Source organism: Mugil cephalus, chromosome 9, assembly GCF_022458985.1.
Source record: "Mugil cephalus isolate CIBA_MC_2020 chromosome 9, CIBA_Mcephalus_1.1, whole genome shotgun sequence".
NCBI classification, from domain to species: domain Eukaryota; kingdom Metazoa; phylum Chordata; class Actinopteri; order Mugiliformes; family Mugilidae; genus Mugil; species Mugil cephalus.
In genome coordinates, this window is record NC_061778.1 from 12572501 (window position 1) to 12598411 (window position 25911).

Here is a 25911-nt window from a genome sequence, read left to right on the forward strand (position 1 = left end):
GGAGAAAATGAAGGGATGCTTTCACTCTTTAACATCCAGTTTCCTGGATGGTTGGCAGATTATTTTATTCCACACTGAGGCAACAACACAATTATGTATTTTCTGTATCAGCTTGTTCCTCCTCTTTACTGAAGCAGTTTTTACCAAATATTCTGGATGTCTAGTACATCATTTTCCATTTCATCAAGTTCCTGTTTTGCATTTGTTTAATTTTTTTAATACGTGATTATTTTGAATTAACTTGAAAGCTGGAAATGTCATCGGCAGTGTCATATATGCTGTAGGAGCTTGTTCAAACTTTAAATAGAAGCTATATGACTGACTTATTCTAACATATTTAAGGACTGCGCCATTTGATGCATTTTAATGGGCCTAATTTGTCTGTCTCTGCATCATTTTATGAACCTTTATATAAAATAAAGTCATATTTGGAATATTTTGAACTATTGGAACCTCCTCTATGTTTCAGAGTGAAGTTCTGTGAAAGTGAACAATGCGCAGCTGCACAATTTGATTTTTAAAATAAATAAAGACCTTTCTGAAACCCTAAAGGGAATTTCCATATCAAACTTGAAATGAGTAAACAGGCTAGCAATAGATGAAAAGCGCAAGACATGTGTCCAGCCTGATGTATAGGATCATCTCTCTGTCTGCGTACAAGCCCCCCTCTGTGCCCGCCAGTCCAGGTGTCTTCTCTATTGGCCACCACTGACCACTAGTTCATTCAGGCCCTGAATACTGCCCGCTGTTGAAGACGAACAGAAGTCAACTTGTGAGAGAAGGAAGGGGCAGGAAGAGAGGAAGAGGGCTGACTGAAAGACAGACTGCAATGAAAGAGAGAGAGAGAGACTGGGCCAAGTCCACCAGGGAATTTCTCTGCAGCTGGTGAAGGGAGAGGAGGTGGGGAGGAGGACGAGGAGGAAAGGAGGATTAGCAAACTAAAACAGGGGTGTGCATGAATAAACCTTAGGTTCCGAGTCTAAATAATGAGAAGGCAGCAGAACTTCGCCCAGTCCCCCCCCTCACACCTTTACCAGAAGCAAAATAAGAACGTTAACAAGGTGAGCGCCTCCAGATTGTCTGCATTAGCGCTTCTATTGGGTGAGATAAATTAAAACAAAGACATATGATGGCAGTATCATAAAAGGCAATTTTGGACTGGGGCGACAGGGAGGAGGAGACGGGGCGAGGGACAGAGGAAGAAGGAAGGTAGAGAGTTAAAAGCGAGAGGAGCAAGGGAAGGGCAGAAAAAGATGAAAAGAGGGAGCAGAGAGACAATGCGCTCAGCTGTGGATAATTACAGCAGGAAGCTAGCAGAGGGAAAGAGAGAGAGAGACAGACAGAGAGACAAGCTAATTATAATTATTTTTAGTATGCTTGTTGTTATCACTATTATCATAATGGCCATCAATATCACTGTCGCCACGGTGACAGCCACAGGAAAGAACTGGAGGGCTCTGTCTCCTCTGGACCAATGGGGCTCAGCCAACTGTTCACTGGGTGGACAAGTGTGCATGTGACGCGTGTGTGCATGCGTGCGTGCATGTTTGTTTGTATGCAGCAGAAGAAAATATCAGGCAAATGTGGATGACATGGTGTATATAGATAGAAATTGGGAGACAAGGCATGTAGCATACTGACTAATTACCTAGCGCCAAAAATGAAATAGTGGAAAAATAGATGAATATGAAGGAGCAGGATGTAAACTGTTTAAAGGTTTTTGTGAGAGGAAAATAAAAATAAAAAATGACTCGGAGTTGAGTGTTTAGCTTTGAAAATGTATTTATCCGTTTTTTTTTTTCTTTTTCATGTTAGCAGCTGTCAACTTGTTTTGCTCTTTAGTGACCAAAAGTCAATTAATGCAGTTTGCTTGGTTTAAAAAAAATGCTTTTCAAGAAATAAATAAAAGGAGAAGCTGCATTGCCTTGTAAATTACAGCCTTTGGAAGAGAAGTCCGGGAACACAAACAAACTAAATTAAATCCAGCGGTACATGGTCCTTACTGCTTTACTGCTTTACACGAGCGCTTTTAATTTCTCCCAAAAGACTACATTCTATTTTTGATTATGGTAAGGTCATTTTTTTTTAATCATTCACGCATGAAAGATTTCCAGCCCCATTTGGTCGCAACTCATGAAATCTCTAAATTTTATTTAATTTCAGTTAAATTTTGTGGAAGGGAATTGAAAAGAAGCAGCACATTTGGGTTCATACATACCTTGAACGGTTGATGGGTTCAGCTCTAGTTAAGCTGCGTGTGTTATGGGTGAGCTTTTTCAAAAGATTTCTAAAGTCATGTTGGAAACACTTTGGTCTTGCTGTGTGCACTCGAATAAAAAAAAAAAATGCATATGTATTCCATGTTCCACGCAAGTATTGTCACAGGTCAGATTCTGTTTAAAAATCTACAACACTGTGCAGCCAATAAAGACACGTCTGGTCCTTAAGTGTTCTGCTAGTTCATTCATTCATTCTTCCATTTATTCTTTTATGCATTATCCCATCTACTGGTATTTGTAAACGAAATGCTTTGACTCCACCAGCCGACATTCATACTTGTAGAAATCTTAGGTTACAAAGCATGGCGTGATTTGACAGAGATCAGACAGCGAAAAAGGCAGACGAACAATAGCGAGAGAAAAAGTACAATAATTACACATAAGAGCAAAAGCAGAAAGAGGGTGACGTCTGATACGACTGGCAGTCCGTGGTACATATTGCACCTATTTAACTTATTCCCTTATTACTGTGGGTCACTCAGGTAGCTGACTAATAAACAGACCAAGAGGCAATAAAATACCATTTTATACATACTGTGAAAGGTTGCTCTTAATTGTGATCCTCACCATCTTCCAGTGTTGTAGCATTGATCTCTGAACTTGAAGGCCCTGTGCCAGCTCTGTTAAAAGCCTGGACAACGACACCGTACTGGGCAAACTTCTTCAGATTGTCCAGCGTGTAGACCTCACTGTCTCCGGTGGCTTTCATCTCCACAATGCTGTACTGGCCATTACTGCCTGGGCCGTTCTCTCTGTAACCAATCTGGTAACCCCGGATCACCCCATTCTGCAGCTCCTTCCTAGGAGCCTAAGAGATCCAATAATTTTTACATTACACTTTTGTATTTATATTCTCCACTTAGACAAAAAAAAAAAAAAAAAACTGTTCAAGCCACACAACAAGCAATGTTTGAGGCAGTACGCAGCAGTTCAGAAGGCAGATACTTCATAATGCATTACCTTCCAGGTGACTCGGATACTCTGAGAGGTCACTGGCTGTAGGATGACTTCCATTGGAGGACCATCAGGCTCTACAGAACAACAGATAGAGACTTACTAATCTTGGACAAACAATCTGCAGTTTCCAGGTTTCAAATTAATCTCAGTAAAAAAAAAAAAAAAAATCTGGTCTAAGATGTCAGTTTAACTGAATGAAACATTTCATTAAATGCTGGTTCAAGGACAGAATGTCAGATGCAGATGCCGAACGCTAAAACAATAAGCAAAAAGCAAAATATTTGCTGATTTTCACATGAGCAAAACGCACTGACAGCAAGAGACTCACGTGCTTCCTCTGTGCTGATGGTGAGCTCCTTACTGGCCTCGCTCTTGCCTATTGAATTATAGGAGTACATGCGGATGCTGTAGACGGAAGCAGGGTGGAGATCCACTATGTTGGCCTGATTGTTGGTGGGAGAGATGTTCCGAGTGGCATGCTTCAGCTCCCAGGAATCTGATAGAAAAGAATAAAATGTTACTTTTGTTGCCGTCATTATCTGACTTCAAAACCTTTGGCAATTTATACATTTATACTCCTAGTCATTCCCCTAGACTTTCATTTTCTTGTTTTTCTTAAAATTGTGACATTTTTTATTCAGAGAAAAGCAGCACCAACTACACAACAATCCAATATCAGATATGTCTTTTCTTCTTTTCATGTACAATAAAGAATACGTAGATGGCTCAGCTTTTACTTACCCGTCTTGTTCTTATATTCTATATCATAGGACGTAATGACGCTGTTTCCATCAAACCTCTGCGTCCACCTGAGATTCATACTACGATCTTTGACTTCCCTCACCTCCAGCTCTGGAGGGTCAGGAGGTTCTGGGGATTTAAATAAGAGGTAAATGAACAAAGGTAGGCAAGAGAGAGCACCAAAAGAGGGACAATTCTGGAAATAAAGAGCGGGTTTTTGTAGTTTTTATCAGTTTAAAGATAAGGCGGCACAGTACATGCATTTGCACATGAATTGTTACCTTGCACAGTGAGCTGGATAAGGCCTCGTCCTTCTCCGTAAGAGTTGATGGCATGACAGGAGAAGAAGACTGAATCCTCACGCTCTGCTGGCTTTAGCTGGAGTGAGACAGAGAGAAAGAGAAATGTCAAAGAGGCAAACAGCTCTATCTTGGCGCACAGAAATTGTGTAAAGCCGAGCTTTGCCATGGAGAAGTGCCTTGGTGAGTGTTTTTCTGACTTCCATGCCTATCGGGTATTTAAAAGATTGTCATTGTTGTACATTAAAATTAGAGATGCAAGGGTTGAATAGTCATCAGACACATGGTGCAATTCCTTTCCGGTGCCAAGGGTCAGTTCCTTGCACAATTTCACACAGACCCGACTCAAAACTGTCAAAAGGTCGCTTCGTTTGACATACCCTGTGCTGTTTGCTTCAGCAGGTTAGGGTGCAGTCTCATAAGATAGCAGCTTCTTCTTAATTTCAAACTTATCCTTAGTATCAGTGTCAAAGAAAACAGAAACAGGTCACACATGTGTTGCGTGGTGCACAAGCACAAGCCAGTGCCCAAGCAGACAAATGTGAAAAGAAAACTGCAGTGAGAAAACTGAATACCATTTTTCAACAGAGTGGCAGTCATAAAGACATTGCTGTCTGATTTCATCAACTGGATGCTCTGTCATAGATAAGTGTTTTTTACCTTGAGTGTAGACAACACTTCGTCAGTCTTTTCATTGGGACTGGTGGTAATGGAGTATCGGGGGTTGCGGTCAGGGTCAATGACCGTATCGCCTCTTTCCCAGCGGATGATGATGGGCCACTCTCCCCTGGCTGTGCAGTTCAGCTCCTTCACGTGGCCCTTCTTAGCCATGGTGGTGTTGGGGTGACTGGTGATCATCGCTGGGACTGGAAGCAGAAGGGAAATGGAGTGTGAGATGAATAGAAGGTGAGGACAAATGGGTTGAATCAGGAATAAAAATGGCAACAGTAAACAGATTGATGGGGGGCATGTTGGATGACAGAGGCAGATAAAACAGCAGGGATGGGGAAGCACAAGAAAAAGTAAGGAGGAGGTTTTAAGTGGAGAAAGAAGGTAAAGAGCACGGAGGAGAAAGGTGGGATAACTGGCAGTTAAAAAGGTGCGAGTCCAGAGTAGCCAAGTTCCATTGCAGTAGAGTAATGAAGAGCTGTGGTCAATGAGGTAAAGTCAATAAAACCTCCTTTCTCATTCTCCAATAGTTAACATTGGGGTCTAGGTGAATGAAGAGGCAAAAACGATACACTCTACCTTTTGTGTGCACACACAAAATCCCTGACACGCACACAATCTTCCCTGTGCAACACACACACTCATTTGCGCGCACACACAATATCGATCCGAGGAGGGTTCTGCTGTTTTGTTTTCATCACTTATTCATCTCACCCTCCCTCTTTTCCTCTTTTCCTCCCTCTCCGCTGAGCGAAACAGACAGAATTGAGGGAGGCAGAGGAGAGGAACAGTTCAATCAATAACACTAACACCAGAAGGAGAGACCGCGAGAGCGAGCGAGCGAGCAGGCAAACGGGGCGGGTGGGGTGGGATGGGACCAACCCTGTAATACCGAAACATGGTGAAACTCATAGATACATTTATGTGCGCCTTGTTATATGTGTCTGTGTGTTAAAGCGCCCAGTGCTGCCAGAAATTAAGCGTTAACATTTCTCTTGTGGCTACAGCCAGGTCAGTGTACTACAAGCTATAACATTATCCTCAAATAAGGCCCTACATGCTCTACATGATGTTGACATTCAGTGCATTTGTGTGTGGATATACACAGTATATGCTGACTATATAGATATTAGTTAAAGATAACAATAATTAAGTTTTTAAATGAAGGTTTTTATTATTAAGGGAAAATAAAATCCCAACCTACATGGCCCTGTGGTAAAAAGTGATTGCCCCCTAAACCGAACAACTGGTTGGACCACCTTTAGCAGCAACAACTGCAATAACTTGCAATGCCTCTTTTCCAGTGGTGTGGAGGAATTTTGACACACTAATATTTGCAGAATTGTTGTAATTCAGCCACACTGGAGGGTTTTCAAGCATGAACCGCCTTTTCTTTAAGGTCGTGCCACAGCATCAATAGGATTCAGGTCAGGACTTGTTTGACCAGGCCTCTCCAAAGTCCTCATTTTGTTTTTCTTCAGCCGTTCAGAGGTGGACTTGCTGGTGAGTTTTGGATCACTGTCCTGCTGCAGAGCCCAAGTTGGCTTCAGCTTGAGGTCACGAACAGATGGCTGGACATTCTCCTTCAGGATTTCTTGGTAGACAGCAGCATTCATGGATCCATTTATCACAGCAAGTCTTCCAGGTCCTGAAGCAGCAAAACAGCCCCAGACCATCACACTACCAGCACCAGATTTTACTGTTGGGATGAGTTTCTTTTTCTGAAACGCAGTGTTATTTTTAGGCCAGATAAAGGTAATGGGACACACGACTTTCAAAAATTTCAACTTTTGTCTAGTCAGTCCACAGAGTATTGTCGCAAAAGTCTTGGGGGTCATTAAGATGTTTTCTGGCAATCTTTGCACAGCAGTGGTTTTCATCTTGGAACTCTGCCATGCAGGCCATTTTTGACCTTAACTGGGTCAAGTGTGACCTCCAGTTCTTTGCATTGTTGTTGTGGGGTCTTTTGTGAACTCTTGGATGAGTCGTTGCTGCGCTCTTGGGGTAATTTTGGACGGCAGGCCACTTCTGGGAAGGTTCACCACTGTTTGTGCCATTTGTGGATAATGGTTCTGACTCTGGTTCACTGGAGCCCCAAAGCTTTAGAAATGACTTTCTAACCTTTTCTGGACTGATGGATCTCAATTACTTTCTTTCTCATTTGTTCCTGAATTTCTTTGGATTTCGGCATGATGTCTAGCTTTTGAGGATCTTTTGGTGGTCTACTTCACTTTGTCCTATGGCAGGTCCTATTTGACTGACATCTTGATTGAGAACAGGTGCTGCAGTAATCAGGCCCAACACTTTTTGACACGGGGCCATGTAGGTTTGGATTTTTTTCCCCTTTATAATAAAAAAACCTTCATTCAAAAACTGCATTTTGTGTTTATTTGTGTTATCTTTGTCTTATATTATTCGATGCATTTAGATGTGATAAACATGCAAAAAATAACAAAGAAATAACATAGAAATCAGGATGAGGTCAAACACTTTTTCAGTGTGTGTGTGTTTATACTGTATAGATGCACTGAATGTCAACATCATGTAGGTCATGTAGGGCCTTATGTGAGGATAATATATTTTGTAGCTTATACATATACACACACACACACACACACACACATATACATATATATTTTTAATATCGCATTACACTAGGTGTTACTGGCCGTGAGGGCAGGATAGAGAGATTGATTGCAGATAATGATTAAGCTCAAAGTCTTTTTGATTGTCTGTAGACAGATCCCAAGAGTCAAAAGATCAATAGCTCAGTTGCTTGCTTTCTTGTTCTCTATCACAGCAGACAGACACACACACACACACACACCTCTCTCTCTCTCTCTCTCACTGTTCTTTATGGTTGTGATCTTATGTCCATGGTCACCTTTGCTCCACCAATCTATCACTGTGCATGCGTGTGTGCGTATGTTCATGCCCGCAGGGAGAGGACGGGCGACCTGGCTCATTGGTTTGACAGTCAGTGAGTGTGCGTGCATGAAGACTACTAAAGCAGCAGCAGTGGAGCATCCTAGACAGCCGTCCGCTGCAGTCCGTTTATGCAGTGGAAAACTGTCTCTACTACATTAGCCTGAGCAAGTTTGTATACTCACTCTTAACGGTGAGGACCATGCTCTTGCTGATATCTGAGCCCACCCCGTTGGAGGCCTGACAGAGGTAGAAGCCCCGATCCTCTTCCAGGACATGTCTGATGAGCAGAGAGCCATTATTCATGATCTGAATACGACCCGTCAGAGGCACAGGGTGGTACTGCTGTGGGTTCCCAATACCCGCTGGGCAGAAAGAGAAACACAGAAAAGAGGCGAGTTATTACGATACAGCGCACTGACAACTGACAACAGCTTTTCAAGACAGTATGAAAAGCTGACAGAAACACATTACAATACGCTGATAAAGAATGAAAGCTGGAGCATGTTCTGTACCTAGTGCACCTTTGGCATGCTTCCACATGACCTTAGGAGGAGGGTATCCATCAACAGAACAGTTTAGGATCCCCGCCTTCCCATAGATCCCATCCTGGTTGTTGGGCTGCACCACAAACCGAGGGGGCACTGAAGGGTTGATGTCAATGAGAAAGTGATTGTTATTTCTGTTGTACATGTAGGATTAATATTACAGGTGGTGCGGTTTAACCTAGTTTTTAAGCATTAGCTTTTAGGACTAAACTTCACAGTTATTTCAAAGCAAATATTAGCAAATATTTCTTCAGTCAAACTGCTGACAACAAATCCCATACGTGGCAAGTTGCTGCAAAGTAGAAAGCCATGAAAAAAGATCGTTTCTTAAAATGTGAGGGTGGAAATGTTACAGCGGCTGTGGCATGTGCAAAAGTATCATACTATTTATTTAAGGGAAGGTTTGTGTTATAAACACGGAGGAAAAAAGTTTTAAAAATGTGATTTTAGGCCAGGAGGATCTACATTTCTGTCGCATTCTTTCGCAATACCACTCTCGTTCCCTCCATTCTACTCCAAAAATCACTTTCATATTCACAATCTCACCTGTGACTGTGAGCTGCCTCTCTGTGCTGACAGTAGCAGCATCGTTGCTGGCAATGCAGGTGTAGTTGCCATTGTGTTTGAGCGACACCTTGGATATCTGGAGGGAGCTCATGAACTCCTTCGTGTCGATGGTGATGCCCGAGGAGGGCACGATCTCCTGGCCGTCCTTGCGCCACGTGATGCGTATGGGCATATCTCCAGACGACACCACGCAGGCGATGTACATCAATTTGCCGATGGAAGTCGGTGGAAAGTCAAACGGCTGGATCAGCGGAGGAACTGAGAGAAGGATGGGATGAGAAGGGGAAAAGTAAACAGAAATGTCGTGGGGGGGCAAATTAACAGGAGGACAGTGGAATGAGATAAAAAATGATAAATAAAAGAAACAGGTCAAGAAAATGCATGTTGAAAAGAGAATATACAAGCGCGAAGGAAAAAGGCAAAGGCGGGAAACAGGGTGAAATAAAGGTTACATAGAAAAAAGTCAGAATGAGGCAAAGAGGGAATGGAAATAAATAAATAAAAAAAAGATGAATGAAAACAGTTAGAAGAGTGTTTAAATGAGCGGGGTGAGTAAGAGGTGAAGATAGAGATTTGAGGCAGATATGAATAAGTGAGAGATGGAGAAGAGAGAGAGAGTCAGATGTGAAGACACATGGAGAATATGGGCAGACACATAGTTTTGAAGATTCAGGGGCATCCAGAGGACATGGGGTGGGAGAATAAGTGATGCAAAGAGAGAAGGATGTAGGGAACAGTGAAGAGCGAAGGGAGAAAAAGACAGAGTTACAGAGTGCACAGAGGTTTTTTTTTTTATTATTATTATTCTTTTTTTGTGAAGGCATTGGTTCAGAATGTGTAATTTTCACCTGACAGCCTGGTGGGCAAACTAGTGGTCCCTCTGTCTATTTGACAACAAGGGATCAAAAACGAGATTTCTTGAGTCTGTCATCTAGGCCTGGTCTCGTTTTACACTTCTGCACCACTGCAGCCTGGTCTACTAGCCCACTACCCACTCTGCAGCCGCCTGTGCCCCCTACCAACCCCTCCACCCCACCCCACCCCACCCTGCCCTGCTAAAGCCAGCCCATAATAGCTGCTCTAATTAGAGCCCCATCCACAGGGGGAAGAACAGTGTTGCCATGGATACCAGTGGAGGTGATGGTGGTGGCTTGGAGTAGGGGATGAGGGGAGGTTGGTGGTGATGGTGGTGGTGGGTGGTGGGTGGTGGGTAGTGGGTGGTTGGGTGTAGAGGGGGTGGGGGCTGGGGGTTGAGGGGGTGGGGGGGGGGTTACAGCTGAGACATCTGGGGGATTTAATCTGGGCCTCGTTAAAATTCATCTAATTAAATCAGAGACATGACGAGCACATATTCGTACGAACGCATACCTACAGCGACGTGCGGCAAATATGTGTGCACACACACGGACCTGCACGTGCACGCTCACTCATGTGGAGGGGAACACTACAAAAACCACCGGGCACCACAGATTTCGCACATCATGCTAATGTCAAACAGAAACACACACACACACACACACACACACACACACACACACACACACACACACACACACACACACACACACAACCCACACGCTCGACAACTTCCTAAAACAAACATGTCATGCTGCCGCCGAGGAACAGAGCGAAATAACATACAAGGCGACGAGCAGAGTGTACACACACTTTGTCATTCACACACATGTATGCATGAGAATGGCATGCGCACACGCGTACACAAATCTTATACAATAGCACTCCCGCTCTATGTAATTGCCGAGTGGCTGAGAGCTTGCACTAGGCCACTCCGCCCCTTAATCAGGGGTTATTAGAAGCAATGCATACAGCTTTCTTCGTTCTTCTTCCTCTGCTTTCCCCTCACACCACTCTGCTCCAAAACATTGCTACTCACTCTTTTCGTCCATCTTTTCTCTTGTCCATTCATATTTTTTTATGACACATAGTATTTTACTTATAATATATAACAGTAAGGCATAACATTATGCAAGTCGGACTATGGGTTGAGATACATCCCACAGATACATTTGGAGACTGGATCATTGCTATGGGGTCGGGGTGCATGGTCTGGTCTAGGTGGATGATAGATGTCTAAATAACATCCACATGAATGTCAGGTCCAAAAGTCTAGCAGCAGAACATTGAATTGTCGCAAGATGGTCAATGTTATTTACTTCTCCTGTCAGTGGTCTTAATGTTGTGGATGATAGGTGTGTTCACCTACTGATAAAACTGCCAGATATATATCATATAACATTTACACGAGATTGTATTTTTACAGACATACATGTCTTTTTGTTTGCAAAATGAAACTTTAGTTGCTGCTTCCTAAACCTCTGTGACTGACCTTTGACAGTGACATAAACAGTCTGCGTGATGAACAGCTGCGGTTGGATCAGCACGCTGCAGACGTAGGCCCCCTCGTCCATCCCCTTCTGCACATCGCTGAGCTTTAGAGTCCCGTTCTCATACACCACCTGAACAGACATCACAGGCATATGGAGAAGTATGTTCCTTAACCATACACAGAGCTGTAACTTAAAACACGGCTGACACTGGGGCAAACGGACATTTCCTTGACTTGTTTTTGTTCGGAAGAAATTGTTTCTGCTACACGAATAAATCCAATGAAAGCAAAACAATGGATGTAACACAATAAAAGCGACTCATGGGGACTATTGAAGCCACTGGTCATCGCCTCGGTGCATCTAATAGTGAAGCTATGTTTCTAAACGGAGCAATCTGTCATATAAAAGCACAGCCCTACTCTCTTTCCCATGTTTGTTTATAGAAATTTTAAGATGCAGCACTAGAAAATGATTAATTCAAGTCATGAAGTTGGCCATACATCTGTTCATATAATATTTGCAATATTTGTTTAGTACATTAACAGGACATTAACTACTTCTACAGTTTCATGTAGTAGACATGATTTTTTTTTTTTTTTTAATTTTAAGTTTTATTTATATATTTTCATTGTGTTTCAGTAGAAATGCAGCACCCCACCTGGCGATGGTTGTCAGGCAGCAGAAGTCCTTCCTTGTACCAGTTAATTGAGTAATAAGGATACCCAATCACACGGCAGTTTATGAAAGTGTTTCTTCCTGCCACTGCAGTGATGTTCTTCATGGGCCGAATCCTCGGAGGACCTGATAACAAAAGGGGGAAAAGAAGATCATTAGTTGATGGTGTCTGAAGCAGGTCGTGGAATTTTAGGAATAAAAAGGGGAAGGGTGATGGGGAAGGAAGTCGGGGAAGGGGGAGAGCACAGAAGAGGGAATAAAAAGCATGGGGTGTAGAGAGAGAAAAAAATAGAGAGGTTAGAAAATACTGCCTCGCTGTCAAAGAGTTTCAGTGCAGGAGGAAGTGCACAGTTTCCGACCAAGATGCACCATCCCACTCCTGCCCACACACCCGCAACAGTTTTCTGTGGAAAATCTGTTCATCCAAGACACATGCAGCACGTCTTCCGGATTTTGAAGTGAAATACAATTACTGTTAGCTCTTTATTAAACTAACTCCATAAAAGGTGAGCTAAACATAAGCCTTTAAAAGGCAATAAAACATTATCGATCATGCTCTCATTTCTCACATTGCTTCCCCTGGTAGCGGCCACAGACCAGGTGGAGGCAACAGAGGCAACACAGTTCAGACTTGGGCCAAGAAGTGGCAGTGGTGTTATTTGTTTCCAGGTCAGATTGGACTAAATGTCAGTTTTGCTTAATGCTACTGGCATTTAAACAACTCAGCATTAAACGCAACTGACTGCATGATTAGCCCTTAGAAAAGAGAGAGGGAAAGTGAGTGGGTCAAACATGTGAGCAAACCTAAACTGGAACTTTATTCTGTGGATCATTTAGAGGTTTTCAGTTTGTCGGATGGTAGTGAATTTACAGTAATGACAGGGACTTTTCATTCATGCTGACCAGCTGTACCACGGCTCATCACCTTCGGGAACCTGACTGTGGATCGTTAGTGTTGCCTGTGCACTTTTTATTCACGCGGGGCTTAGACAGAGTTTTGCTCCTTTTCCACGACCGCACAAACATATTTTTTTCTTTGCATTATAATTTAATGAGCAGAGTCTCTCAACATCTGTGCTGAGGATTAAACGAAGGTTGACCACGTGGACAACAGACCGAGCGATAGTGCACACAACAGGTAGACCAACAACTGCATCAGAATTAACGCAAACGGTGTCCCGGAAATAATGAAATTAAGCCGACTGCCTCAACATGTTGGTCGTGTATCACTGCCAAAAGACAGAGCCTTAGGGCTGTGGGCAGGCAGACAGGCCGTCAGACATACACAAAATGTGTTTATGTGTTAAGCATTATTGGAAGACACTGGGAGCTATCACTCAATCATCTGTCACTTCTTCTCTGACCTTCTCACCATTGTTCGTCTTGTATCTTTGTTTTTGTCTCTCTTGCCAGCCCTCCCACCCCCCCCCAGCCCTCTGTCTCCTTCCCTCTCCTCCCTTTCTCAGCGTGCGCTGAGCTTTGAAGTCACAGCTCTGACGAGTCAAAGATGTATTATTCAGTAGCACCGTTGCACACACACACACACACACAAACGTAGACACAGCACGCACGTGTGTGTACAGCTACGTCTGTGTGCCTTCGTATATTTGCTGCAGGACCCTCTCTGAATAAGATGAGTTCAGAGTGTATAACATTTCACTGGCGTACGACAATTTTTTATTTTTTTTTTAAAGTGCTGTTATGAATGCGTGTGTGTGTGTGTATGTGTGTGTGTTTTCAAGCATTGGCTCTATTTGTGCCAGTTTGTGTAGGTCTGAAAGTCTCTGGCAATCGGGCTCACTCTCACTCCAATGATCATTCTGGCATGTCTGCTTAGAGCAGACTCACATGTCACAACTACACATCTCACCAAAGGACAGAGAAAAGAGAGGAGAAAGAGACGTGGGGACGTGGAGACAGTGATACAGCCCTGTCCATCGGTGTCAGCCCTCATCCTTGTCATCTCAGACGACAGTGACATCACCCGTCCTGTCACCAGAGTAAACTGTCACTCCCTCAACAGACACTGGAAGCCATCTCCTCCCCAGCCTTTCTTCTCTCATTTCATCTGTCCGTCATCCAGCTCTGGCCATCTGTTTCTGTCTCTCTTCTTTGGTTTCTTTGTCAATTTGTCTCACGTTCCCTCTGCCTGCTTTTCTCACCTTAAGCCACTTCTCTGTCTCCAGCATCTTAAGCTACTGCGTCTCTATTTAAATAGTTCTCCTGCAAGAATGTCTTTACGCGTGTGCGTACAGGGAGGAAGTTCATGTGGGTGAGTGGGTGTAGCTGCTTTCTTTATGTTTTCTTATGCATGTGTGTGTTCGCTCTAGCAAATGTGCAGATATATAACGCATCACACAGCAGGACATTAAGCTTGAGGAGACTGAATGTAAAGACTGATCAACAGAACCAAAAACAAAAATTGAAGAGTGGGAAGGGGGGGACTAAACATTTACACATGAGAAAGCAGAGTACACACACACACACACACACACAGGTAGAGGTAGAGATATAGAAGGTAACAGGAGAGGAGATTGGTCGGGGTGGGGTAGGGGTCAGGCTATGAGAAGCCTCTGTATGACTGATATTGAAAAGTAGACAGGCACCTCTTACGTTTATGCGCGCTTGGTACTCAGCACTACCGGCTGAGTTTCGTGCGGCGCACCGATACACTCCTCCATCACGGATCTGCGGGCTGCTGACGTTGACGTGGCTCACGGTGCTGCCGTCGGAGAGCGCGTACTGGCTGGCCCGGACGCGCGACAGGTCCCGGGCCACGGGCTCGTCGTCCAGGGTCCAGGTGATGGTGGGCGGTGGCGCTCCCTTGGCAGCACACATCAGGGAGAACGGCTCGCCCGGCACCACCACCCTCTCGCTGAAGGAGGTGACGATACGAGGTGTCCCATCTGAAGTTTAAGCACAACACAAGGCGGGGTGAATTTAGAGACAAATAGCGTCGTGTGGGATGAAGCCGGACTTTCTTCTTTATACAGATATCAGCGTAATGGCATGCACTGTATGAAGCAGAAGGGTAACATACATTGCTCTCTGCATTTTTGGTAGGTATTTAACTAAAAAAAGCAACACCCAGTGTATATTCTAGTTAAATATACATTCATATATGTAAACCAGCATTAATAATCCTTGGCCAACATCACCTTCTAGCAGTATGATGGAGAAGTCTTGGGCCGTCTGCCCCTTGCGCGTTGCAAAGCACTGATAAGCCCCAGAGTGTCTCTTTTGTGCAGCTGAGATGAACAGTGTCTCATTGTGAGCTCCCTGGATGGAAAAGTGCTGATCGGGCAGGACAGGTTCTGTGTTTCGATACCAGGACACAATGAAGTGGGGGGAACCTTGGACGGCGCAGGAGAGGATGACTGTGCTGCTGATCCCCGTCTTCAGGTTCTTGGGAGACAAGGTGACGCGCAGCGGCTCTGGAGACGGGAAGACCGAGGTAGGACAGAGTTAAAAACAAACAGGAGAATAATGCAAAACAGAAACGAGCCACTGCCTAAATATCGAAGGTACAATACTCGGTGTATGTCAGCGCCCCTCAGGCATTACATGGGCATTATCCGCGTTGCTGAATGAAAGAAATTTTATGGAGCTACGCTGCGCTGGCCACGCAACACAAATCATATTTCAGCATGGTAAGACTGTGTATTTCTGGCCCGTGTGTCAAATTTTATACCATTGTCTTTGTGTGTGTATGCGTGTCTGCATGTGTGTGTGTGTGTGTGTGTGTGTGCGCTAAGCAGTGAGGAAAACCGAGACGGAAAAACAGAAAGGGGAGAAAATGTCAGTGAGCAATAAAGCAGCTGGTGTTAAGTGCTGGAGGCTGCTGAATGTGTGTGAGCGTGTGTGTCTGCTTGACAGTGCATGTGTAAGACTTTTTTCATGGGCAGCGTGTGTGCGTACTGTACGGATATGTGTGTGTGTGTCCCACCTTGCATGTCCTGTCACCGGAGGTTTGTGGATTCTGCAGTGATGTGCCCTGTGGCCAGTCTGCCCAGTGTCCACTGACTTCACTCTGTTCCCCAACCACCCCCAAATTCTAACTCCTCCACTCCTCCCCCTTATTCTCCTTACAAGTGTTCCACCTTCTCTATGTATGCCACCTCCTCACATCGCTTCCATTAACACACATAACATCATGAAATACTCATTTCCCTGCCCCCTTCAGATCCTCGGTAGATGGAGGGACAGGCCTGTGTGCACCGATTTACTTTGTCGCCGTAGCGACGATTCACTGAGGTTTTTAAAAGAAGGTAACAAACCATCCTTGGACCACCAAGCTTATGGCTTTACATAGGTGGCACTGGAACGGTCAAATTATGTCTCTATAAGTCATGTTTGTGTCTCACATTTCGCACTAGTGCTCAACGTAGAACAGCGGAGGACGGCAGAGGCGGATCACTGACTCTTTTTCTCACCAATAACATTGAGGTGACCCGTCACCTCTTTGGAGCCAAAGCTGTTGGTGACCTCACAGATGTAGTTGCCGCTGTCCTCGAGCCTCAGGTCGGAAACGGTGAGGCCAGTGATGCGCCGTGTCCAGCGGGAGTCTGCGGGTAATGGCCGACCGTCTTTTAGCCACCGGATGGTTGGGTTCGGATATCCGGAGGCGATGCAGGGCAGCTCCACGCTGTGCCCCACCTGCACCTCACCGGACTGGAAGTTGTCCAGTACTGTCGGGGTGGACTCCGTAGGGTCTGCAGTTGACGCGCGTCACAGAAATGTGGGGAAAAACCTTTTAGACTCTTATCCACACACTAAAGCCTGAAAATCGGTCGTGAAAGTCTACGACGGAAAATGACCGTCAACTTTTAAGGACGACTGCCTACCCATAACAGAGAGCCTGGCTCCATTGCTCTGGCGAGTCTCTCCACTGTACTTGTGCTTTGTGATGCAGCGATAGGTGGACAGGGCGTCTTCCTTCTGCACTTCTGAGATATACAAAGCACCAAAGGAGGTCAGGAAGAAGCGGTTACCTGTGGAGGACAGCAGAGGTGGAGAAAACAGGAACAGGAAGTTAGAATTCATTCACCTTGCTATCGTGCAATTCTATGGATAATAAATAGCACACCTACTCTACAGGTCTAAAAAGTAAGCCACTGTTTACTTGAAACAGTTAAATTAGTTTAAATGTTTTTAATTTCACCTCACAGTTGATTGGATGTCTTATAACCTCCATTTCTCTTAATGTTTTAGGACACGATTGCAACAGCTCTTGATCCACCATATTCACTATTTTTCATTTCTCCGTTTGCTGAGAAAAATAAAAAAGCAAAGCAAAGGAAACAGAACACTGCCGACTGAAGTATAAGTCACCTATGTGCTGCTCGACTATTTTAGACCCTCGCCACCGTAACACCCACTTGACAACACATGAGCGCATTTTCCAGAAAAATCACTGATTTCGCAAGACAAAAAAGGGAGGGTGAGAGTTTGCATGTCTTCAAAAGACTCAACCGCAGCACTTAGGTGAACACATGGGAGCTTTTAAGCGACTCCGTCCCATCTATCTAGAGATATATGCACAATGGAGGGAGACAGATGAGAAGAAAGAGAAGGAGAGAGGGCGTTATTGTAGGTGTTAATAATTGATGTGACTGTGTGTGTTACGGAAACAGCAGATTAGCATCATTTTCATTTCACATCAGTGACTGCTGGGTCTGCCTCTGATTTATCAGCATGTCGATGGAGAAGGTATGTGCACGTGTGCGTATATGACAGACAGGGAAGAAGCGATGGAGGGAAAAGAGACGAGGAGAGTGTATTTCAGTGTTTGATTCTTTCCGCTTCTCTGAGTCTTTTTGTATTCCATTCCCCCCAAAGGGTTATTTTAGACTGTGTGCACTTCAGAGTTTGTAGTAGATTGCAGATTGTTTGGTTATGTGAATGCTATCGAAGTGAGCGCATGTGTGTGCATGCGTGAACATTCTGGTTGTTGTTTGCTGTACATGATGTTTCAGTGTCTCTCTGCGGTGTTGACAGGAGAGAGCTCAAGCAAAAACGTAGGTGCATTAAATTGTTGAACACCGGAAATATGTGCCACGCACACAAACGCACACAAACGCACACAAACACACACAAACAAACACACACAAACACACACAAACACACACACAAACACACAGCTCCAAGCAATAGGTCAGCACCTAGTCACAGCGCAGCAAATTTATTCCGAAACACTTAGGGTGCTGGCTGTTAGATGTGTTCAAGCGTTGATGAAAAGCAGCTATCGCGGTGTGAAAACTTCCCCACCAAAGCTGCCATTCTGTCGCGCTGTGATTGACAAAAAGAAAATGCGTGTAACGAACATATGTAGGTGGGTAAGTATCAATAACCACGTTCCTGTGTATGTGCGTCTCCAACCACAATGTGAGCCACCACAATCAATGCATTTTATGGCTGCGCAGCTCCATCCAAAGGAGATTTATTAAAACGGAAAGGGCCGGCCTGGCTCTCTGCCACACACATACTAACAAGGCTGACATATGAAGGAGAATGGAGGCTTAACTTGTTTACCCTTTTTACACCTCATATTAACACGCAATATTAGATCCAATCAATAGGTCTGTGTGTATTAACCTGTAGAAAGTCTGTTCCTATCAGCTCTGGGAGGTGGTGGTACTGAATGACTTGTCAGCGAACATTTTGTTTGCCGGTTAACAACAAGAAACTTGGTGAATCGTTTAACTTGAGGGGTGTAGTGTAGGGCTTGTGGACTGTTAACCATTGGTAATCATTAACTGTGGATCATTCTGTAAATTATTCGCAGCATTTGAGCATCACAAGTTTTTGCTTAATTGAAGAGAAATTCATGATCAAAATAGCTGTAAATTAATTTTTGTTCATAGACTATATGTCTATAATATGTATTCTAAATATCTATGTGTTTATGTGCGTATAACTGCTCTGTCACATTTTGGAATATACGCACACACCGAGCGCCAGCCCGTGCATCCGCACACATATGTGAAAGTTCACACACACGTGTTTTGTGAGTCAGACTGTTGTGTTGAGTGCTAAGCGACGTAAGCTGTAATTTCCGAGCCTGCCCTTTTGTTCCAACCTGGGTATTAAGGCTTACAGGATAATATGCACTTGGCGAGTAGAACCCTGTATAACACACTGCTACACCCTGTCACAACATGCCTGGAGAGAGAAAGACAGACCAGAAGGGGGTGAAAGGAGTGGGGCGGGGGGGCGGAGGGGGGTGGCGGAGCAGAGTAAGAAATTCAGATATGGTTAAGACTGGAGAAATAAAAAGGTGGTGCAGGGCGATTAATTGAAAAGGAGCTTGTCAACCATGGCATAGCTTGTCAACCTACTTCTCATCCTCAGTCTCCTTAATCAGTTCAATTAACAGGTGTCATCTTCATTAGTCAGCGTGCAGATATGTTTGTTTACGAATAAAAAAAATACGAGAAAGCAGTGTACTGTGTCCATTACTGGTTCAGAGTGCATGGCGACCTATTTAAACACATCAAATGTATAACACAGAGGTGGCGCTCATTCCTACAAGAAAATTAAAGAATTGATTTCTTTTCCATTCTACCTTATTTATCTTTTTTGGGGGTAGGAGCGAGCTCCAGGATTCTCCATCAACATAGTTTCCATCTATTGCAATATTTTTTCTATGCATTAAATTACTGGTTAAATACATTCAATATCCATTTTAAATTCAGGAAAGCCATAAAAGTTGACTGAGAGTATGTAAAGGATTATGCACGCACCAAAAGATTACACATTTAAGAAACCTAATTTACCTTTAGAATAACAATACAGGGAACGTCCAGCTACACCGATGTTCAGCGCCATAAGGAATTACGAAACAGTCTGATTTACACGATGCGGCTGCTTTTTTGGATAAGTAAAAAGAAAAGTCTTCAAGGTGCTCTTTGGTGTAGGGGTGATCAATTGTGGCAAACTAAGAAGAAGGTGATGAAGGCACTCTTGATGTCCAAAGTTTAAAAAGCCTTTATTGGAAGTGGCTAATACATTCTAAAAAATAATTAAAATGAACCTATGCGTTGCGACACATAACCTTCATCAGCGTGACAAGTGTGATGAAACAGGTGAAACCTATATCAGTGACATCATGAACAACAAAAAATCTGACATAACAGAAAACAAATGCTCTTGTAACCTAAACTTAATCTAAGGCAGGTATGCAGCATTTAAATCCTTGCCAGACAAACGTAACGTAAATTATAAAAAAGGGGAGTAATCGATTTCCTCGTTCAGCCTTGGATGTGTCATGGCCTTCACTTGGAAAATCCAAAACGTTTCCCGTTGCAGAAGGTGCTTGAGCTGATCGCCAGCCCTCTGAGACACATTTGTTGATTTGAAGACTGACTCATCAGTCAGTACTTCTACTAAAGGTCATAGCGCTTACACAAAGTGGCGTACGAACGTGCACCCTGACTGATAAAATCAGCGTGTTGTGTCATTTTGTCTATTCCCACTTCAGCTTCATACAAGTCTTCTCTCCGTTCCACGCTAATGTTTAATTTCTAGTTGCCAGTGCCCCTCCTGCCGTCCGTGGAGATGTCACGCACCTAAAACAGCAGAGAGGGCGCAAGGAGGCGGCGGAGGGAGGCAGCAGAGTCGAGGAAGGGGTCGGGCCCTACAGGGAGGAGGACGGCAGATGGAGATTGATAGAGGGAGAGATAGGGAGATAAAGAGAAACATGCCGTTGGGAGTGACAGGGGAGGGTGCGAGAGTGAGAGGGATGAGGGGCCTACAGGCTTGAGAGCCATACACGGGTAAAAACAATTCTTCTGCGTCTTTCTCCATCTCTTTCTCTGTCTCGCTCCTCGTGGGAGAGGAGATCAATTCTCGTCTAGTCTGCCTACGCCTCCAGGAGTTTGTTGTTGTTGTTGTTGTTGTTGTTGAGTGTGTGTGTTTGTACGTGCTTCCGAGTCAGTTTTTTTTTTCTGTTTCGCTGTACGCGCCAGGGTGAGAATTTTGAGGTGTATCCCACACCCGTGGGACATTCAAAATCCCCTCGCTCCCTCCTTATCTCCTGACCCTTTTCGCCCCTTCTTTAGCTCCTCTTCTCTATCTGCGTGACATCCATTCTCTTCCTCCAGTCTTCCCTCTGCCCTCCACCTCTTTCTGTCTCTGCCTTTTTTTTTCTCTCTCTCCTCCCGGTCTCTGTGCTCCTCTTTCCTCTCGTTCAGGGGGGTCTGTAAGTAATGGAATCAGTTCAGCTGATCAGCCTGAGGCAGGAAGTCAAGCCAAGTGCAGAAGCTGCTGCTGGATCTGTGTGTGAGAGTGTGTGCCCGTACGCCAGAAATTCCACAGACAGACACATAGATGCAAATAACGAGACAGGGAGCCAGGAAGGGAGGGAGAATGGAAAAAATAAAGGATTAGGGAGCCCTGGAGCATCACTTGTTTTCCCCAAAGTTCCCCCAGAGAGAGGGCACCCCTCTTTTTTTGAGATGGAGAGGAAGAGGTGGAGGAGGAGGCAAAGATGGAGGCGGAAGACGAAGGGATGTGGAAAGGTGCAGCTAAATATATCTCGGCATTATATTGGTCGCCTTTTTCAACAAATTACTGTCAACTGGATGGTGAAGAAATGGCAACGGAAAGAGGAAGGAAAACGAATTACAGCGTTAATGTGGGAATGCTGTGGCCACAGGGGAGGCTGCGACGAAAAGAGGATCAGACGGGGAAAGAAAGATAAAGAAAGTAACTAAGAAAAGATGTACGTATTTTGAGATGTCGATCTAAGAGATAAGGAAAAGACGGAAATAGATGAAACAACGAGTAAAAGAAAGAAAAAAGTGATACAGAGAGAAACAGGGATTGAGAGGAAATGGCGTAAGCAAAGGGGGCCTGGTGCTGCCATGCAAATGAAAGCGCTGCAGCAATGCTAACTAACAGCAATTCACACTGTTGGACTCATCACTTATTAATGCTCCACGGCTCCCCCTCCCTCCCATCTCTTTCTGTCTCCCTCTCTTTACCCATTCCCCTCTCCCCTGCTCACACCAGGATCTCTCTTTTTTGTTCGCTCTCTCGCTCGCTGTTGCTAGGGCCTGTGCACTCACGTGACAACAGCTGGGTAGGGGGCGCTGCGGTGGCACACAGCGACATGTGCAAGTGTGTGTTTCGAGTGTGTTTCGCGCGCGTGTGTGTGCGACAGAGTACCCTTCATTAGAGGTAAAAAAAAAAAAAAAAAAAAAACAGAATCAGCCATTTAAATGATGGCGATGGAGATCAGAGGAGAGGAGAGGAACTGGTGAATGGATTTGTAATTGATTCACAAGCCCGGGCTATAGGCCACAGAGGAGCTCGCCGCATCTCTGTGTGCATCATGTCACTTTATTTTTCACTCTGCGCTTTTTAACAAAAAACACGCTGAAGACTCAACACAACTGTTATCGTCACGGTTTGCCTTCCAGATTTAAGGCTAAATAGACCACGAGCTCCGTACAATGCAGGCCGCTAGTTGCACAAATGGACTTCTCACAGACGCATGTGCACACAGACACAAGCTCACAATCCGTCTCACGAGCTACACATTCTTACTCCCACTGTCTCACAATCCACATTTGCGGAGTGCACTCAACAAACTGTGAGTGCGTGCGTGCGTGTGTGTGTGGTTGTGCTGAGCATCCTCACTACAGGATGCCACAGCAATGAGCAGACAGTGGAGTACACCTACACATTCCTCATTTATTCTCCTTCTCCTGATCCACCTTTTCACTTTGGTCTTTCTCATCTTTTCCACACTTGCCTTTCACGTGTCTCCACCTAGCCTCCATCATTACAAAGTTGTCCCACATTCTGCAGCGACAATGAAGGGCGCCTGCCTCCGCGTATGTGTGTTGGCACCGACGGCGTTTAAGTGTGTGTTATGGGATCTTTGTATGTCGGAGGAACTTCAAACAAAACGGCAGCTACAGCGTGTGCGTGCCAGTTTGCGCCACATGTGCTGCTTGTGACAAATAATCCAGTAACACTGTGAGAAATAATTGAAACAAATAAAACGTTTGTTTTCGTTTGTGGACCTTTACTCTAGCGCCACCGAATCATAGTTCTCTTTACTCGTCTCCAAGCTAACAGTAACAGTACAGCGTCTTTTCTGTGTGTAGGGGTGTAAATGTATATAAAGGCTAAGGCCTCTTTTCAGTTGCTCATTAAAACCTTAAATTACTGAGCTGTTCCAGGATATGCTTAGAATCAGAATCAATTACGTGCTACAATGGAGTGAAGTCAAAGAATCTCAAAGTTTACAAGAGCAGATTAGCATTAAAGTTATTGTACATCATATTTAGGCACTGCTCAGTGAGAAAATAGAGCGTGTGGGGTGTCAGCAAGATAACCTCCCATTATGACAATCTACAGAAACACACACGATACAGCTATACTCAAAATGTTTAAGGACCACAGGAGCTGCTTCCAAAGGCTCGGGAACGCTGGCTGAAGTAGCACCATGGACAGCTCTGCTGCTACAGCCCAAAATAGGAAAGGCTTCATATAAGTAAAGTCTCAACATTCGGGTGTCTGCGGCATGAAGGTTGGCACAACTGTATCGTGTGTTTCTTGGAAAACATTAGCTATGGCGGATACTGTGGCAGAGTAATAAAATAGTAATGTGGCATATGGCACGCTGCTACAGCCCAGTCTACCAGCAGCCAGTCAACTTCCTAACACAGACAGTCAGCAACACGGCATCAAATTAGGGTAAACAGGGGCCGTGCATTAAATAATCACGATCACACATTGCACAATAGCATATTTTAATGCGTCCCATAGCTGTACTGCCAAAGTATTTCCGCTGAATTTTTGCATTGGCAAGGATACATTTTAAAACATTTTAAGTTCATTTCAACCTCAGGGAAAAACACTGGATGTCAGTCTTTTCATTACTATTGCTAATTCAAAATAATAAGTTTATGCAGACTGTAACAATTTTGTCCTCCTCGAATTAATATCTTGTTAAGGACTGAAAATCGGTGAACAAAACTTGTTGTCCTAAGGCGGGTATTCTATTCCTAAATTTACCAACACCACTGCAGCTGATGAGGACCATTTTAGACAAACATTCAGTGAACTATAGTAAAAAAAAACAACGCTGCTTTGCATAACAACAGCACACTATCATGCCTGTCTACAAAAAAAAATATATTCAATTTATGTAAAGCAGCTGTTCCTTTGGATTTTTTTTCTGTACTGAACAGGTTAAGATGATTTTCAGAATGAGAAAGAATAAAAGGAGCTCTGATCCCTCCTCCTCCTCCTTCTTCTTTTCACTCCTTCCCCCAGCTAATTTATTTGATAATTACCAAGGGCCCATTATGGTTGATTTCAAGGAGGCACTGGGAAGGCCTACTAAAAGCTATTTCATTTGAGCTGGTCATACTGCACCTTAGTCCCCTTTTGCATAGCACACACACACACACACACACGCATATTTATACTTATTTCTGACAATCCTCCTTGACGTAATATATTCTCTTGCCAATTATCATAGTCCTCACCTCGACCCTCATTGTAACATGCACCCTAACCCCAAAAAAACAGAGGAAGGCGGGTGAAAAAGTCAGAACCACACAAAATGTCCTCACATTCCACAAACGTCCTCTCTCCCAAGGACTAAAACTCAAAACCGGTCCTCGCAAACATAAGTAAAAGCGACGGCGCACACGCATACTGTATAAAACATGAATGAGTCTATTCAGGCCCGGCATATAATTAACACCCTCACCCCACCCTTACTCGCATTTAGAGGCAATGAGTGTGCGCATGTTTGTGTATGTCTATGACACACACGCGTGTGTGCGACAGTGCATGCATGCGGGCCTGTGTGTGTGTGTGTGTGTGTGTGTGTGTGTGTGTGTGTGTGTGTGTGTGTGTGTGTGTGTGTGTGTGTGTGTGTATGAGCAAGGGTGAAGGATAATAAAGATTGGATTCTAATAAAATGTTCTCATCCTCCTAAATCCCCCTCCTGCCCTCTTCCCCTACCTGCCATATTAACACACCCATTACAAGGGCAGATGAATGAAAATGAACAGAGCTGTGGTGTGATTCCCCGAGTGTCAAATCAATACGGCTCCCCTCCCCTCTGTTCCCCTCCCGCCTTCCAACCCGCCCTCTCTCCCTTCATCTTTTTTTTTTTCTGCTGCTATCATTTTCCTATTCTCCTCTCCTCTGTTGGGTCTGAAGAATTGGCATGTGTTTGACAAAAGGAAATCTACACCTAGCAACAATAGGCTCTCTCCCTATCTAAGCCCTTCTCTCTCGCTCTCTCTCCGATACGAAATGAATGATGCTTGCTCCTATTTCCTCTCTATTCACATTCAAAGTAGTCTGTAATAGTTAAGTGCTACTGAGAACAAGCCAGACACAGAAAGAGCCACAAGGACGGCATATTACAGCTACTTTCTTTGACTCAATCAGAGACGGAAGCTTGCGAAAGGACTGGGATGAGGCTATGTCAAAATAACAGAAGGAGGTTAATAAAGACGAGTTGTGTGAAATTTATATACTGTCTCCCTCTATGAGTGCAGGACACACACACAGTTACCAGAGGCAGAATAATTGAAGAGGCAACACAGTCACACACTCGCTTCGTCGCCAAGACTTCAGCCCCAACCCTTGACCTTCTCCTCCTCATCTCCTCCTTTGTTCCGTATGTTTTCCAGGTTCGGTGTGATGCGGTGATCTGAGGATAGGTATGCAGAGGACTAATGCTCTCATTAAAAAGGCATGCTTCACCGTCAAATGCCAGCTGCTGCCCTCCCCAACACCACCAGGTCTCCTGTTTTTCTTTGTCTTTCCCTTGCTCAATATCTATTTTCTCCGCTCCCCTCTCTTCCCGCTGCTGTCTCTCCGTTTCTCTTTCTATATCTGTTGTTAGAAGGTGACACCCCACACGCCC

At 44.4% G+C, this 25911-nt stretch overlaps 1 protein-coding gene across 2 annotated transcripts in view; it reads right to left on the bottom strand.

The window, feature by feature from the left end:
• LOC125013927 (Down syndrome cell adhesion molecule-like protein 1 homolog) overlaps window positions 1–25911 on the bottom strand; it is an 88686-nt gene that overhangs the window by 16991 nt on the left and 45784 nt on the right. For both annotated transcript variants that reach the window (XM_047594885.1, XM_047594883.1), the window contains exons 4-18: window positions 16853–16999; window positions 16442–16720; window positions 15167–15442; window positions 14615–14914; window positions 11992–12134; window positions 11333–11462; window positions 8965–9243; window positions 8386–8514; window positions 8056–8235; window positions 4937–5142; window positions 4259–4355; window positions 3978–4106; window positions 3565–3732; window positions 3240–3310; window positions 2847–3087 (exon numbers count right to left, since the gene is read on the bottom strand). In XM_047594885.1, coding sequence (XP_047450841.1) covers window positions 2847–3087; window positions 3240–3310; window positions 3565–3732; window positions 3978–4106; window positions 4259–4355; window positions 4937–5142; window positions 8056–8235; window positions 8386–8514; window positions 8965–9243; window positions 11333–11462; window positions 11992–12134; window positions 14615–14914; window positions 15167–15442; window positions 16442–16720; window positions 16853–16999 — 2775 coding nt within the window. The remainder of the gene's footprint in view (window positions 1–2846; window positions 3088–3239; window positions 3311–3564; window positions 3733–3977; window positions 4107–4258; window positions 4356–4936; window positions 5143–8055; window positions 8236–8385; window positions 8515–8964; window positions 9244–11332; window positions 11463–11991; window positions 12135–14614; window positions 14915–15166; window positions 15443–16441; window positions 16721–16852; window positions 17000–25911) is intronic.